General features: G+C 45.2%; 1 protein-coding gene across 1 annotated transcript in view; it reads right to left on the minus strand.

Annotated features, from left to right (window-relative positions):
* The window catches only part of itga10 (integrin, alpha 10), a 102673-nt gene extending 100763 nt beyond the window's left edge, over positions 1–1910 (minus strand). The window contains 1 exon segment of the mRNA XM_080182728.1: positions 1261–1910. Coding sequence (XP_080038854.1) covers positions 1261–1312 — 52 coding nt within the window. The 5' untranslated portion in view covers positions 1313–1910.
* Positions 1911–17357: the final 15447 nt, after the last annotated feature.

A 17357-nucleotide genomic window follows, 5' to 3' on the forward strand; every position in this document is an offset into this window, starting at 1 on the left:
AGTCTGCATGTTCTCCCCATGTTTGCATCGGTTTCTTCTGGGTACTCTGGTTTCCTCCCACACTCTGAAAGACATGCTGGTTAGGGTCCATTGGCCATTCTAAATTCTCCCTCAGTGTACCTGAACAGGTGCCAGAGTGTGGCAACTAAGGGATTTTCCACAGTAACTTCATTGCAGTGTTAATGTAAGCCGACTTGCGACACTAATGAATAAACTTTAAAATTTAGCTATGAAAATCATGTCTCTCTCTCTTAAGACACTCCATAAAATTAACATTTTTGACCAAACTTTTGGTCATCCACCTTAATATCTCTTAACAGCTCGTGTCAAAATTTTGTCTGATAATAAACCTAAGAACTAAGAGCAGGAGTGGGCCATCTGGCCCCTCAAGCCTGCTCCACCATTCAATAAGATCATGGCTGATCTTTTTGTGGACTCAGCTCCACTTACCCGCCTGCTCCCCTTAATTCCCTTACTGTTAAAAAATCTATCTAAGCTTGCCTTAAAAGCATTTAATGAGGTAGCCTCAACTGCTTCACTGGGCAGGGAATTCCACAGATTCACAACCCTCTGGGTGAAGAAGTTCCTCCTCAACTCAGTCCTAAATCTGCTCCCCCTTATTTTGAGACCATGCCCCCTAGTTCTAGTAAGCGACCCTTGGATCACTTTGATGAAAGGAGCCACAAGAGTATAGGTTGTTTCCCAAGCCCAAGAATATATCTGTTTATCTTAGTCCACTGTTTAATTCTTAGCCCAGTGGTTCCCTTCAGCCAGACTCTGTTAGTGTATCTTTACTCATACCGACCCAGATCCTTTTTATCTTTAAGTACAGTTACTGCTCCCAACCAGCACTCACGCTGAGGGTCAATCAGTTCCCTTCATCAATTCAGTACATTACATCAAATATACTCCCCTCCATTAAAATAATACAGGAAAAAGTGCCACAGTAAAAGACAGCCAGGATAAAAGAACATTAAACCTGTGGAGTTATTTGACTCTTTAAACGGTCTTGTGAGACTTTAACCCAGGGATTACAGCCACACAAATGAAGATGTCCTTTGCAGCATGAGCTACCTGTATAGTAACCCCACCACTCCTTCTCGTTCCTTATCCGGAGAAACTGTGCATTTAAGGAAATAATATGAACAACCAGGAATGGAATGAGGAAAGGGTAAAAAGAGGGAAAGTGATATAAGGGCAGGGAAAAAAAAGAGGATGGGTTAAGAGAGAGAGGAAGAGAAAAAAAAACTTGTCCCTTACCTTTCCATAAAACCAGTAGGTAGAGCACAAAGGATGATCTGTTTAACTCCATGGGTATAAACAAGTGTTAGATCAACAGAGTCTGGCAGGCATGGCCCTCACAGTCCCAGATCTTTCACTCCCTCCAACACTCCTGAAGTAATGTACTGACCTGCCTGTAGTGTCGAAGGATTGTAGCATGGGCTGGAGTCAGAGAGCTAGAGGTTTACTAGGACAGTGGCACAATGTGTAAAGTGCTTCCTTCTCTTATGATGCACGCTTATTCTCCTCTGCCTCGGTTTTTCACACTTCACCTGATCTTTAAACTTTATTTCTGTTTCTATCAACTGAATTAAAATTCCTATATATCTGTCTTTTATTTCTATTCTTCCCAGATCTATTTAGTATCTCCTTCTGTTCTTTTCCTCTCTGCAATCCTTTACCCTTCTCTCTTTCGTTCGTCTTTTAGCCTGCACAAAAATATCACTGTCTCTAATTATATAGTTCACTTAGAAAAAAATATATTCTTTCGGATTCACTGCTAATTTCCTTTCCTCTCTTTCCAAATACATCAATTGCTTAACCCCTTTTCTCTAAATATATTAGGGTCTTTATTGCTCCCTCCTCTCAGCCTCTGTCACATTCCCTATTCCCTAACTGAATGCAGCAGGGTTTTGAGATGTGTCCCTGACTGTTTTTATATCACCCACTTTATATACAGGCTGTGGTCTTGAGGCATAAGCACAGCCCCACCCACAGGCAGTGCAAAGCTACACATCGTCCAGTCACCGTCTCAGACCGTCCCTGCTCCTGAACTGCTTCTGTGGGTTCCTCTGGCTAATTGCCCTGGAGCTGCACACTTGTGGAGGATGCTTCAAAGGAAAATTATAATTTTATCCACTAGTCGCAGTTGACAGCGAGATCTTTTAGACACGCTAAGAATGTGCTCGAGTGCCAAGGGTATGCTTCATTGTTGGAAATGCTGCCTTTTGGACGGGATATTATGTTATGAGGGCCCACTTGCTTCTCTAGGTGAATGCAGAAGGTTCCAAAGCATGATTCAGATTACAACAGGGAGCTTCACGCCAACATACCAAATAAATAGATTGACCTGTTATCCATCTCATCTGTTTGCTGCTTCTGGAGTCACAGACCCTGTCCAATCTACTTAATCGCATGAGCTATATCTTGGTTTAAATACTCTCTAGTTCCCGAAGGTTGTTGAGCAACTCTCCCAAATATTTATCCATGACCATGTGGCATTTTTTGAGATGTTAGTCTACACCTGTTGGGATTGCTGCTAACCTGAATCTTAGCCAGATGTGTATCTAGCTCTTGGTCAATGGATAGTGCACGGTGGCACAGTGGTTAGCGTTGCTGCCTCACTGCACCAGGGACCCGGGTTCAATTCCAGCTTCGGATCACCGTCTATGCAGAGTCTGCACATTCTCCCTGTGTCTGTGTGGGTTTTCTCCGGGTGCCCCAGTTTCCTTCCAAAGTCCAACAGATGTGCTGGCTAGGGGGATTGGCCACGCTAAATTGTCCCTTAGTGTCAGGGGGATGAGAGCAGGGTAAATAGTGTCAGGGGGATTACCAGGATAAGTATGTGGGATTATGGGGATAGTGTGTTATTAGTGCAGGCTTGTTGGGCCAAATGGTCTTCTACTGCACTGTGGGATTCTATGATTCTCTATAAAAAGAATTAGCCAAAACAGCATTTCCTTTTGCTGAATGTTCCATGTCCCACTACCTCGTTTAGGAAGAAAGATTTATCTGATTTTCTGTGCACAATTGACTCAATGTCACAAACATGGAGAGGGAAGATAAGATTCCCTTCTTACAAAGCTCACCTTCTTCATTTAAAGCTCTCCTTTCCAGTATCAGCGTCCATTTCCTTCTACTTGCTTGTGCAGCACCCTAGGGTACTTCTAATTTGCAAAGTCAAAAGGTTGCAGGTTCTAGTCCCATGCAGTCGACCTGAGCGCAAAACCTAAGCTGACATTCCAGGGAAGTACTAAGGGAGTACCATACTGTCGGAGATGCTGGCAGTACAGAACAAACATAGGATTTAGGAGCAGAAGTAGAACATTCAGCCCTTTGAGTTTGATTTGCCAATCAATAAAATCATGGCTGATCTAGTTATGATCCCAACTCCACCTTGCCCTTGTCCCCACCCCCAATTAGTCTGGATTCCTTTTTCTATCAGAAATCTATCCAAGTCATCCTTAAAAATATTCATTGACCAGGGCTATCTGAGGAAGAGAATTCCACTCGCCTTGCAATAACCCAGAACATTCCAGTGTGTCATCCTAATTCCTTGCTGTATCTGCGCACTAACTTTTTGTGATCCCTCTGTACCTCAGGAATTCTGTGATCTCTCTCCATTTAAAAATTACTCTTGTTTTATTATTCATTCTGCCAAAGTGGACAAGTTCATACTTTCCACGTTACACTCCATCTGCTTGCCTTTTGCCCACTCATTTAAGTAAAAAGTAGTTTATTTATTAGTCACAAGTAAGACTTACACTCACAGTGCAATGAAACTACTGTGAAATTCCCCTAGTCGCCACACTCCGGCACCTGTTCAGGTCAATGCATCCTAACCAGCACTTCTTTCGGTCTGCGAGAGGAAGCCGGAGCACCTGGAGGAAACCCACACAGACACGGGGAGAAACGTGCAGACTCCACACAGACAGTGACTCAAACCAGGAATTGAACCAGGGTCCCTGGTGCTGTGCAACAGCATTGCTAACCATGGTACTTCCGTGCCGCCCACTTATCCAGTACATTCCTTTCTAGACTCTCTATCTTCTCTTGACAACTTACCTATCTATCTTGGTGTCACTGGAAATTCTAGCTAGTGTGCATACAGTTCCTCTTTCCAAGTCGCTGACATTGATAATAAACAACTGAGGCCCTAGCACTGATCCCTGCGGCACTCTGCTAGTTGCACCTTGCCAAACCAAAAAAATCTATTTATCCCTGCTCTCTTCAGTGGCACAGTGGTTAGTAAGTACTGCCTCACAGCACCAGGGACCCAGGTTTGATTCCCGGCTCGGGTCACTGTCTGTGTGGAGTCTGCACATTCTCCCGTGTCTGCGTGGGTTTCCTCTGGGCGCTCTGGTTTCCTCCCACAGTCCGAAAGATGTGTGGGTTAGGTAAATTGGACATGCTCAATTGCCCCTTACAATCAGAGGGGCCAGCTAGGGTAAATGGGGATGGGCTGGATGGGATTGTGGCCGGTGCAGACTCCATGGGTTGAATGTCCTCTTTCTGCACTGTATGATTCTACATGGTCCTATGAATCAATTCTTGTTAATATGTTACCTCCCCCAACTGCACCACCCCGCCCCACGCATCATGCTCTAATCATAGAATCCCAACAGTGCTGAAGGAGGTTATTTGGCCCAACGAGTCTGCACTGACCACAATCCCACCCATGCCCTATTCCCTTAACCTCACATACTTACCCCGCTAATTCCCTTATGCTAGGGTCAATTTAACATCGCCAGTTCACCTAACCTGCATATTTTTGGAGTGTGGGAGGAAACTGGAGCACCCGGAGGAAACCTACACAGCCATAGGGAGAATGCACAAAAGTCCACCCAAGGCTGGAATTGAACCCAGGTCCCTGGTGCTGTGAGGCAGCAGTGCTAACCACCATGCCCCATGTGTGGTAACCTTTGATATGGCACCTGAGTGCTACACTGTTGGAGGTGCCATCTTCCTATTTATTGTCAGATGAATTAGTATACAGTGAAAAATGTATGTAGTTTGTGTGCTATCTCATCTTGTGAATGAGGTGTTAAAGTGAGGCCTTGTGGGTAGACATGGGATTCCCTGGTCACTAATGTGAAGGTTAGCAGGGAATTCTCCCTGGAGAAGTGACCCAACACATCATTTATCCCCTAGCTAACATCACTAAAACAGATACCTGGTCATTGTGTCATTGCAGTTTGTGAGGATGGTGCTGTGTGTAAATATACTGCTTCATTTCTCATATCACAGATGGATTTAACTGGCTATAAAGTGCTTTGGCATGTCCTGAGGCTGTGAAAGGTTAACATTAGGAAATAGTTGTATAAATAGCGCTGTGGCTTGTATTGATACCAACATGGTAGAAACAGTCAGAATATAAATCTGGGGGCTGAGAGTTTAAAAATAGCCCCTTACTGCACCCAAGCGCTGAAAATAAATCTCAGACTCAAACGGGGAGAAGGAAGCATGGAAAGAAAAGAAAGATATTGGTAAAGCTGAGAATAACACTGCCGATTACCGTTACTCAAGAATCGGATCATTTCATTTTGAAACTGGATCTCAGGTGGAGCTACAGTGCCCCTTACTGGTGGCTTGTCTGCTAAATAAGCACTGTTTGTGAAAAATAAGCTGTAACCTAGATACTGTGGGAACACCATTTTAAATCATAGAATCCCTACAGTGCAGAAGGCGGCCATTCAGCCCACTGAGTCTGCACTGACTCTCTGACAGAGTCCTACCCCTGCACTGAGTAACCCCACACATCTACCCTGCTAATCTCCCCAAACTACACATCTTTCAGACTCCAATGGCCAATCCACCTAACACGCAGAAACCAGAAGGAAAACGCTGGAAAATCTCAGGTCTGGCAGCATGTGTAAGGAGAGAAAAGATCTGAGAGAAAAGAGCTCCTCTTCAGGTGAGGAGTAGCACTCCGAAAGTTTGTGCTATCAAATAAACCTGTTGGACTTTAACCTGCTGTTGTGAGACTTCTTACTGCGCTTACAGCTGCTACCAGACCTGCTGAGATTTTCCAGCATTTTCCCTTTCAATTTCAGATTCCAGCATCTGCACCTAACCCACACATCTTTCAGACTGGGAAGAAAACTGGAGCACCTGGAGAAAGCTCACACAGAGATGGAGAGAACATGCAAATTCCACACAGACAGTGACCCAAAGGCAGAATTGAACTTGAGGCCCTGGCACTGACAGGCAGCAATGCTAACCATTGTACCACCGTGCTGGTCCCAGACATTCTGTCAATCTGCTAAACAGAGCTTTACTGCTGCCTTAGACCCACCAGTTCTCAGCAAATCAATCACCATCAGCCAGCCTCCCATGCCCTAAGTCAGCCTCCTCCTCGATGATTTGTCAAATACACAGTTCCAGAGACTGGGAACAATCAGACTTTTAGATCTTTAAAGGGAGGTCAATAACTAATAGAGTGGAAGGATTTACAGAAGGTCTAGGGCTAGGAAAATGGGAACCTCTGGCACCCCCAATGGTGGAATACACAGAAGAAAGGGAATTCACAGGAAGCAGATTCAAGATCTGAGGAACAGGGATGTCAGGCTGAAGGAGATTACAGAGGAGAGGGAGGGTAATAATTTGTCCATCCCAATCCAAGGTACCCTTACTGTCAGGCAATCATGGAATCCCCACAGTGCAGAAGGAGGCCATTCAGCTCATCGAATCTGCACCGGCAACACTCCCACTCAGACTCTATCCTCGTAACGCCATATATTCACCCTCCTAATCTCCCTGATAATAAGGCTCAATTTACCACGGCCAAACTACCCAACCTGCACATCTTTGGACTACGGGACGAAACCAGAGCACCCGGAGGTAACCCACGCAGAGAACGTGCAAATTTCACACAGACAGTGACCCAAGCTGGGAATCGAACCCAGGTCCCTGGGGCTGTGAGGCAGCAGTGCTAACCCACTGTGTCACCGTGCTGCTGGGAATCGAACCTGGGTCCCTGGCGCTGTGAGGCAGCAGTGCTAACCCACTGTGTCACCGTGCTGCCGGGAATCGAACCCATGTCCCTGGGGCTGTGAGGCAGCAGTGCTAACCCACTGTGTCACCGTGCTGCTGGGAATCGAACCCGGGTCCCTGTGGCTGTGAGGCAGCAGTGCTAACCCACTGTGTCACCGTGCTGCTGGGAATCGAACCCGGGTCCCTGGCACTGTGAGACAGCAGTGCTAACCCACTGTGTCACCGTGCTGCTGGGAATCGAACCCGGGTCCCTGGGGCTGTGAGGCAGCAGTGCTAACCCACTGTGTCACCGTGCTGCTGGGAATCGAACCCGGGTCCCTGGGGCTGTGAGGCAGCAGTGCTAACCCACTGTGTCACCGTGCTGCTGGGAATCGAACCCGGGTCCCTGGGGCTGTGAGGCAGCAAGTGCTAACCCACTGTGCCACCCCGTCCTTAATAGAAATCAACAAACTCTGCACAGTGTGAGGGACAATACCTGGGGCAGCCATAATCTAAGGGTCACGTAGACAGTTCACTTATCCACACTGCATTTGGGCTGCTGAGATGGCACCCTCGTGCTACCAAATAAATATGATGGACTTTAACCTGGTGTTGTGAGCCTTCTTACGGTGCCCACCCCAGTCCAATGCCAGCATCTCCACATCACTTTCTGGTGTAACAGGGTTGTGAAACGAGAGGTAGTCAGCCTGGTTAGGATCCAGATACAGAGTTGTTTGATATCATGTTAGTGCCCTTGTGTGAATGGGTTTGGAGATCCAAGCTCAGATGGTAGCTTTGGTTGTCAAATGCTCCAGTTTAATTTGAAGTGGTTTATTGGTATTTACGTGTTGCACCAGTGACTGCAGATAGGAAACATTGCTTTTGGCATTGCTTAGATCATAGAACCCTACAGTGCAGAAAGAGGCCTTTCGGCCCATCGAATCTGCACCGAACACAATCCCACCCAGGCCCCACCCCATATCCCTACATATTATACCCACTAATCCCTCTAACCTACACATCCCTGGATATTAAGGGGCAATTTCTTAGCATGGCCAATCAACCTAACCAGCACATCTTTGGACTGTGGGAGGAAACCGGAGTACCCGGAGGAAACCCACACAGACACAAGGAGAATGTGCAAACTCCACACAGACAGTCACCCAAGCTGGGAATCGAACCCAGGACCCTGGAGCTGTGAAGCAGCAGTGCTAACCACTGTGCTACCATGCCGCCCAAACACTGGTGAATCCTCTCAGCACTCTCTCCGTATTTATTGTGTGGTAGCTTGGCTCAGTTAGTAATAAACTCAGCTCTCAATTAGTACATTATAGCTTCAAGGGACACTCCAGGAACTGAGCATATAAATCTAGGTTAACACTTCAGTACAGCACCAAAACCCCATCTACCAATGTTTCAGATGGACCTTAGAAATCCTGTAGCAATTCCCAGTGCCTTGTTTAACACTCTTCCCTCAAAATAAAAAATCAAACTCCAGAACACTGGTCATCCCATGGAATCCCTACAGTGCAGAAGAAGGCTATTTAGCCCATCGAGTCTGCACTGACAACAATCCCACCCAGATTCTACCCCCGTAGCCCCATATATTTACCCTGCTAATCCCCAACACTAAAGGGTCAATTTAGCATGGCCAATCCACCTAACCTGCACACCTTTGGAGTGTGGGAAGAAACTGGAGCACCCGGAGGAAACCCACACAGACACAGGGAGGACATGCAAACTCCACACAGACATTGACCCAAGTCCAGATTTGAACCCGGTCCCTGGCACTGTGAGGCAACATTGCTAACCAACGAGCTGCACAAATATTGCTGATCAGAAATTATCCTTAGCAGAATGTCATTCCAACATCCTCACAACTCATTCTGCTGTTACAATTGAGGCAAATAAGAGAAAGTGATGGATGAGAGGAAAGTAAAAGAGAGGCAAAGTGAGACAGATGTGCAGCAGATGGAAATATTGTGGTGCAGGAGGCACAGAGTAGGTTGGGAGTTAATGTGGTGTTTGTAATTCAGGAGTTTTTTGACACTCCAACATTAAAATTTGGAATGACAGATACTTAGAGTTCATACAGAGGCCATCATATCTGTGTCAGTCCTTAGCAGCGATAATCCAAAATGAAAACTACTGCCATACACATTCCCTGTGGCCTTGTATCTTCCTCTGATTCATCATGTCTCCTCAGAGGTACCCTGTACTCTTCCTCAGCCATTGGCCAAAACCAATAACCTACATTACAAAGAAATTTCTCCTTTGGTCTCACTCCTAAATTTGTGACACTTTAAACGAACCACCCTTTATCAACAACCTTCTCTGCTCAACTGGAGATCATCCCAGTATCTCTCCCCTTATCATCATAGAATCCTACAGTACAGAAAGTGGCCATTTAGCCTATCTAGTCTGTACCAACCACAATCTTACTCAGGCCCTATCCCTGTAATGCCATGCATTACCCTGCTAATGCCCCTGAAAGTACAGGGCAATTTAGCATGGTCAACCCACCTAACCCACACATCTTTGGACTGTGGGAGGAAACCGGAGCACCCAGAGGAAACCCACGCAGATACGAGAAGAACATGCAGATTTCGCTGTCAGTGACCCAAGCCGGGGATCGGACCCGACTCTGCCACGGAGCCGCCCAGAGGTTACTACAGAGGGCTGTAGAGGCTGCGTCATAAGTATGTCTAAGGTTGAGATAGACAGATTTTTAATTTGTAAGGGAATCAAAGGATTAAGGTGAGAAAATGGTGTTTAATCACTCATGATCTAACACCATCTAAATGGTGTGAGGTCACAGACATGATGGCCTGATTAGCAGGTGGTAAAGAAGGCAAACGGCACGTTGGCCTTCAGTATGAGAGGTTTCGACTACAGGAGCAGCAGGGATGTGTTGTTGCAATTATACAGGGGCCATGGTGAGGCCACACCTAGAGTATTGTGTACAGTTTTGGTCTCCTTTTCTGAGGAAGGATGTTCTTGCTCTCGAGGGAGTGTATGAAGGTTTACCAGGCTGATTCTGGGGATGGCGAGACCAACGTATGAGGAGAGGTTGACTAGGTTAGGATTGTCTTCACTGGAGTTCAGACGAATGAAAGGGGATCTCAGAGATTTATAAAAATTCTGACAGGATTAGACAGGCTAGATGCAAGGTGGATGTTCTCGATGGTGGGGGGAGTCCAGAACCAGGGGGTCACAGTCTGAGGATTCAGGGTAGACCATTTAGAATGGAGGTGAGGAGACATTTCTTCACCCAGAGAGTGGTGAGCCTGTGGAATTCATTACCACAGGAAGTAGTTGATGCCAAAGCATTGAAAATATTCAAGAGGCAGCTGGATATATTTGATTTTGATTTATTATTGTCACATGTATTATCATACAGTGAAATGTATTGTTTCTTGCACACTATACAGCAAAGCATACCGTTCATAGAGAAGGAAAGGAGAGTGCAGAATGTAGTGTTACAGTCATAGCTAGGGTGTAGAGAAAGATCAACTTAATGCGAAGTAGGTCCATTCAAAATTCTGTCAGCAGCAGGGAAGAGGCTGTTCTTGAGTTAGTTGGAACGTGACCTCAGACTTTTGTATCTTTTTCCTGATAGAAGAAGGAGGAAGAGAGAATGTCCAGGATGTGTGGGGTCCTTAATTATGCTGGCTGCTTTGCCAAGGTAGCAGGGAGTGTAGACTGAGTCAACGGATGGGAGGTTTGTGTGATGAATTGGGCTATATTCACAACCTTTTGTGGTCTTGGGTAGAGCAGGAGCCATATCAAGCTGTGATACAACCAGAAACATGCTTTCTATGGTGCGTCTGTAAAAGTTGGTGAGAGTCGTAGCTGACGTGCCAAAGTTTCGAGTGAATGATTTTTTTCCTTTGGTTTGCTAGCCTGTTGGATGTCATGTTATTTTGCAATTCTCTGCTGGCATCAAGAATGATGTGGGGATGCTGGCGTTGGACTGGAGTAAGCACAGTAAGAAGTCTCACAACACCAGGTTAAAGTCCAACAGGTTTACTTGGCAGCACAAGCTTTCGGAGTCTCAGGCTCCTTCATCAGGTGAGTGAGGACTTGTGTTCATACACAGGGCATATAAAGACACAAACTCAATTTACAAGATAATGGTTGGAATACAAGTCTTTACACGTTATCAAGTCTTAACGGTACAGACAATGTGAGTGGAGAGAGGGCCAAGTGCAGATGAAAGAGGTGTGTATTGTCTCCAGCCAGGACAGTTAGTGAGATTTTGCAAGCCCAGGCAAGTCGTAGGGGTTTCAGATAGTGTGTCATGAACCCAAGATCCCAGTTGAGGCCGTCCTCAAGTGTGCAGAACTTGGGTATCAGTTTCTGCTCAGTGATTCTGTGTTGTGTGTCGTGAAGGCTACCTTGGAGAACGCTTACCCGAAAATCAGAGGCTGAATGCCCGTGATCACTGAAACGTTCCCTGACAGGAAGGAAACACTCCTGACTGGTGACTGTCGAGCAGTGTTCACTCATCCGTTGTTGTAGCACCTGTACGGTCTCCCCAATGTACCAAGCCTCAAGACATTCTTTCGTGCAGCGTTATCAGGGAGACAACGTTGGCCAAGTCAAGAAAGAACACATTCAGAGGGAGGGAGAGCGGCTGAAGGGAGAGATGAGTGAAGGTTTCTTGAGAAAACCAATCAGCTCTCTGAGCTCTGTGACTCACTGACAGACTTTGGAATTCCTGATGCTCTAATCCTGGTGTCTAGCACCTCGATCTGTAAGAACATCACCAAACTGTGAAGCTGAATTCAGAAGCACTTTATTTCTGAGCTGCTCATCTTTATGCAGCATTTGCTAATCCTCAGGGTTCATCCTTCCTGTTCATTTGGCCTTTATTTGATTGTATTATCATCAGCAGCATTGGATTCAAATATGAAATAAAATGAATGAGATAATCTCTTCAGGTAACTGATCTGCTGGGCTTGGTTTGTTCGGGGAAACATCAGCCAACCTTGACGGGCCTAGTTCCAGACACTCTTTTAGGGTGTCATCACATCAAAATACATACCTCAGGCTTCAGGGGAAAGACTGAGGCAGGCAAAGGAATTCCCAGTTGGAATGAATTCTAGTCTGAGATAGCGCAGTCTGTTTATCTCAGGGGAGATTTCGGTTTAATTAATCAAAGCTGAATCTACAACCAACCTGATGACAGAACTGAATCCAGTGATCACACTGACAAGAATTCATCAGCCTGCGCTCCTCCAGTTTGATTTATAGAATCCCGACAGTACAGAAGGAGGCCTTTTGGCCCATTGAGCCTGCACCAACAACAATCCCATCCTATCTCCGTAACCCCACATATTACCCTGCTACACCCCCTGAAACTAGGGCCAATTTAGCACGGCCAATCAACCTAACCCGCACATCTTTGGACCATGGGAGAAAACCGGAGCACCCGGAGGAAACCCATGCAGACACGGAGAGAACGTGCAACTCCACACAGACAGTGACCCAAGCTGGGAATCGAACCCGGGTCCCTGGCGCTGTGAGGCTGCAGTGCTAACCACTGTTATCTTTCTCCCTCAATTCCATAGCTCTACCATAGCCCCAGAACTGACAGCCTCCAAGATTTTGGCAATAGTGCAATATCATTACTTGTCTGCTCTGCAACTTGCTGAAGTCATCTAGATCATCCTCTTCAAAGCCATCTGTGATTGGCTTCCATTGCTTAGTCAGAGCCTTACAAATTGTATGAGGTGGAGATGCCAGTATTGGACTGGGGTGGTCACAGTAAGAAGTCTCACAACACCAGGTTAAAGTCCAACAGGTTTATTTGGAATCATGAGCTTTTGCAGCGCTGCTTCTTCATCAGGTGAGCGAGTTACAAGTAGTAGACAATGAGCAGAAATGAGCCCACCTCGCCATGCCCGCCACAGCTGTCTCACAGCTAGCTACCCCAAGGATCCATTTTTGATCCTCCTTCTATCCTTCATCTACATGATGCATCACAGTGACGTGAGGTGAAGATGTGACATTCAGTTCCACATGCGCGCTCACCTAGTTCTCATCAACGCCTCTCCCAATCCTGGTGTGAACAGCTGTTTGAAATCCAATCCTGAATAATTGTTAAAGGCAGGGATTCACTGGCTGGTTTTTATCACCTGCCAACTCAAGAGTGCCAAGATCTATTGTACTGTCCCATCCGAGAAGAAACAACTCATCATTGAGAAGAGCTGAATCTGGCAGTGGGCAACTTTTAAATTTCTGCTTACTGAAAGTAATGTAGAGTTTGTTGTGGCACAGCCAGTGGGATTATGTATTAGAGTCTTGGAGGTTTACAGCATGGAAATAGGCCCTTTGGCCCAACTTGTCAATGCCGCCCTTTTTTTCAAACCCCTAAGCTAGAGCAATTGTCCACATTTGGCCGATATCCCTCTATACCCATCTTACCCATGTAACTGTCTAAATGCTTTTCAAAAGGCAGAATTGTACCAGCCTCTATTTATACCTCTGGCAGCTTTTTCCAGACACTCACCACCCTCTGTGTGAAAAAGTTGCCCTTCTGGACACTTTTGTACCTCTCCCCTCTTACCTTAAACCTATGCCCTCTAGTTTTAGACTCCCCTACCTTTGGGAAAAGATATTGACTATCTAGCTGATCTGTCCCCCTTATTATTGTATAGACCCCTATAAGATCACCCCTCAGCCTCCTACATTCCAGAGAAAAAAGTCCCAGTCTATCCAACCTCTCCTTCTAACTCAAACCATCAAGTCCCAGTAGCGTCCTACTAAATTTCTTCTGCACTTTCTAGTTTAATAATATTCTTTCTATAGTAGGGTGACCAGGACTGTATTGCACACTTCCAGCTCCATTTGTTGTCATCTTACTTTTATTCGAAATGTAATTTCACTGCTATTAAGGCAGGTTGAAAACCAAAGTAAATCAGTACTCAGTAACACTTCAACTTGAATTGTAAGAATAAAAGACTGATGTAGAACCCCCTAATTTTGAAACTCTGGTTAAGAAAATATCCAAAGAGCAGATAAGACTTAGATCCAGCGTGGGAGAGAACAAACCATAGCCTAAATTACTTGAATAAAATAATTCAAATCAATTGAAGGTATCATCTAATCATCTTTTTGATTTGATTTATTATCACATGTATTAATACACAGTGAAAAGTATTGTTTCTTGCGTGCTATAAGACAAAGCATACTGTTCATACCTGCCATGAACTCAGTGAAAGCATGTCTCCACGGTAGATAGTACTGCTGCCTCACAGCACAAGAGACCCAAGTTCAACCTCAGGTGACTGTTTATATGGAGTTTGCACGTTCTCCCCGTGACTGTGTGAGTTTCCTTTGGGTGCTCTGGTTTCCTCCCACAGTCCAAAGATGTGTCCTCTCATTCTTGATCTTTTCACAAGTGGGAACAGTTTCTCCTGGTCTATTCTGTTCAGACCCCTCATGATTTTGAACATCTCTATCAAATTTCCTCTCTACCAAGGAGAACAGTCCCAACCTCCCCAATTTACAAAGATGTGTAGGTTAGGTGGATTGGCCATGCTAAATTGTCCTTTAGTATCAATGAGATTAGGAGGGAAAAGGTGGAGTTATGGGCATAGGGTGTTGTTGGTGCAGACTCGATGGGCAGAATGGTCCCCTTCTGCACTGGAGGGATTCTATAATCAACTGCATTTTATTTGTGTGTTTTCTTTCACCTCTTAAAGGAACAATGAGTAGTCACAATTACTGAGTTTTTTTTGTATCCAGCACTAAAAGGAGCTGCTGTAAATCGATCCCTACGATTTGTTTTAACAAATTATCATCACGTTGTTAATGCAATGATTGACTGAAATCACAAAACAGTCAGTTTGTTTTATCCTTTACGGATTCTGCTGAATTTTTCTGTTTGACGGCTGTCCAAAATGAATAAACTCGACTAAGGATTGCAATCTCAGGGCAGGTCCATCAAACAACTGGATTCAAAATGGCTGCAAGCAGCACAAAATGGCCACCAGAGCAGGAAAATACTGTGTCCAATACAGATGGAGGAGTTGGATTCTCTTACACATTTTGGTGCTCAGGCTGTGATCCACCATTTTGTCCAATTTAAATGCATGATTTGACTTGTCACAGTGGCACAGTGGGTTAGCACTGCTGCCTCACAGCACCAGGAACCTGGGTTTAATTCCCGGCTTGAGTCGCTGTCTGTGTGGAGTTTTCACATTCTCCCCTTGTCTGCGTGGGTTTCCTCTGGGTGCTCCACACTCCAAAGATGTGTGGGTTAGGTGGATTGCCCTTTGGTGTCAGGGGGCCTAGCTAGGGTAAATGCATGGGACTATGTGGATATGTGGTTGTGATTGTGGTCAGTGCAGACTCAATGGGCTAAGTTGCCTCCTTCTGTAGGATTCTACGATTCCGTTGTCACACGTATTAACATACAGTGAAAAGTATTGTTTCTTACGCGATATACAGACAAAGCATACCATTCATAGAGAAGGAAAGGAGAGAGTGCAGAATGTAGTGTTACAGTCATAGCTAGGGTGGAGAGAAAGATCAACTTAATGCAGGGTAAGTCCATTCAAAATTCTGTCAGCAGCAGGGAAGAGGCTGTTCTTGAGTCAGTCGGCACATGACCTCAGACTTTTGTATCTTTTTCCCGACCAAAGAAGGTGGAAGAGAGAATGTCCGGGGTGCATGGGGTCCTTAATCATGCTGGCTGCTTTTCCCGAGGCAGCGGGAAGTGTCGCCAGTCAATGGATGGGAGACTAGTTTGCATGATGGATTGGGCTACATTCTTGCGGCCTTGGGCAGAGCAGGAGCCATGCCAAGCTGTGATACAACCAGAAAGAATGCTTTCTATGGTGCATCTGTAAAAATCGATGAGAGAGATAGCGGACATGCCAAATTTCCTTAGTCTACTAAGAGAGGCATTTCTTAACTATAGTGTCAGCAAGGGGTGGGGTGTGGGGCAGGACAGGTTGTTGGTGATGTGGACACCTAAAAACTTGAAGCTTTCGAACATTTCTGTTTCATCTCCATTGATATGGACAGGGGCAGGTTCTCCACTATGCTTCCTGAAGTCGATAACAATCTCCAACAATGTGGGGAAGCAGAAACAATAGCTCCCACACCCAAAACGTAGGTCTTACCCCTCAGGAAAGGTATCACACTTGATAGGTGTACATGTATGGAAACATAATCTTGCCTTGTTTGTCAGGGCTGGCTCAGTGTGGTAGTATACACCTCAAAGGTCAGGTTGTGAGCTCAGAGACTGGAGCACATATTCCAGGATAGCATGCACTGCAGTGAGGTATTGAGGGAGTACTGCTGCACAGTCAGAGGTGCCATTTTTTGGATGAGATGTTAAACCAAAATCCTTGTCTGCCCTCTCAACGCAACATAAAAATTCAAATGCCACAATGTGGAGATGGGGAAATGGTTTCTCCTGGCTAACTTTCATCCCTCAATCAACATCAATAAATCATGTTATCTGGTGGCTTATCTATATTCTGGCTCTGGGGCCTTGCTGTGTCCAAATTGGTTGTTATATATCCTTGAATTAAAACACTGAGAATTGTGATGATAATGTACCGCAAGAAATGTACTTGTCATGTTTCTTGTACAGGATCTACTTTACCGGTCTTATTATTACCGATGCCATTTTGTCTCTGTCCGGCCGCTCTGCCTTGTTACTGCAGCAGCATAATTGCTCCTCCTAATTGCTAGAATGTTTGTTTTAATCCAGTCTAATGCCATTCTGTTGTTTTTAGTAATTTCCCCTGGGGTTTAGCAGTGTAGGATTTGATTATGTTGATTGACAGGTAAGGTCATATAACAGGGTGGAGCTGGTTTACACAGAAAATTCAAGCTCCGTTCCTGTTTAGATGTTGCTTTAGGTTATTAGAGAGAAGTGCCTCTCTTTACCCCCTCTCTGGAATCTGCCAGGGAATGAGTATCTTTGTCTGAGAAGTTGCTATTTTGGAAGCTGCAAAGAGAGGTAGCCCTTTCCATCTCTGATGTCTGGAAACTGGGGACTGCCAGCGATCATGTTTACTTCTCTGAAGTTCTGCTATTTGAGGATATATCCTTCTCTGGAAACCGCGGTCTGGTTCTCTGTCCAGAGGCGTTAAAAGGCTGGAAATCTACTATCCACATAGGTATATCTGCTTTCAGTCCTAACTGGTTCTAGAGAAGGGATTTATGCCTATGGGATGCTGGTAAATTGGAACAATAGCTAGTTAGCTGTTAAGAATTACGTTTTGTCATGTTTTAATTGTAAAAGTATTAGAAATCCTTGTGTTATATTGTGTTTTTAAATAAAGTTTGTTTTGATAAAAGCTTCCTCGTGGGTCAACTGCACCATAACTGGAGCAAAATACCTTATGCTCACTCTTTTTGAA

This window comes from Carcharhinus amblyrhynchos, unplaced genomic scaffold (assembly GCF_965287045.1).
Source record: "Carcharhinus amblyrhynchos unplaced genomic scaffold, sCarAmb.v2.hapA scaffold_85, whole genome shotgun sequence".
Classification (NCBI taxonomy): domain Eukaryota; kingdom Metazoa; phylum Chordata; class Chondrichthyes; order Carcharhiniformes; family Carcharhinidae; genus Carcharhinus; species Carcharhinus amblyrhynchos.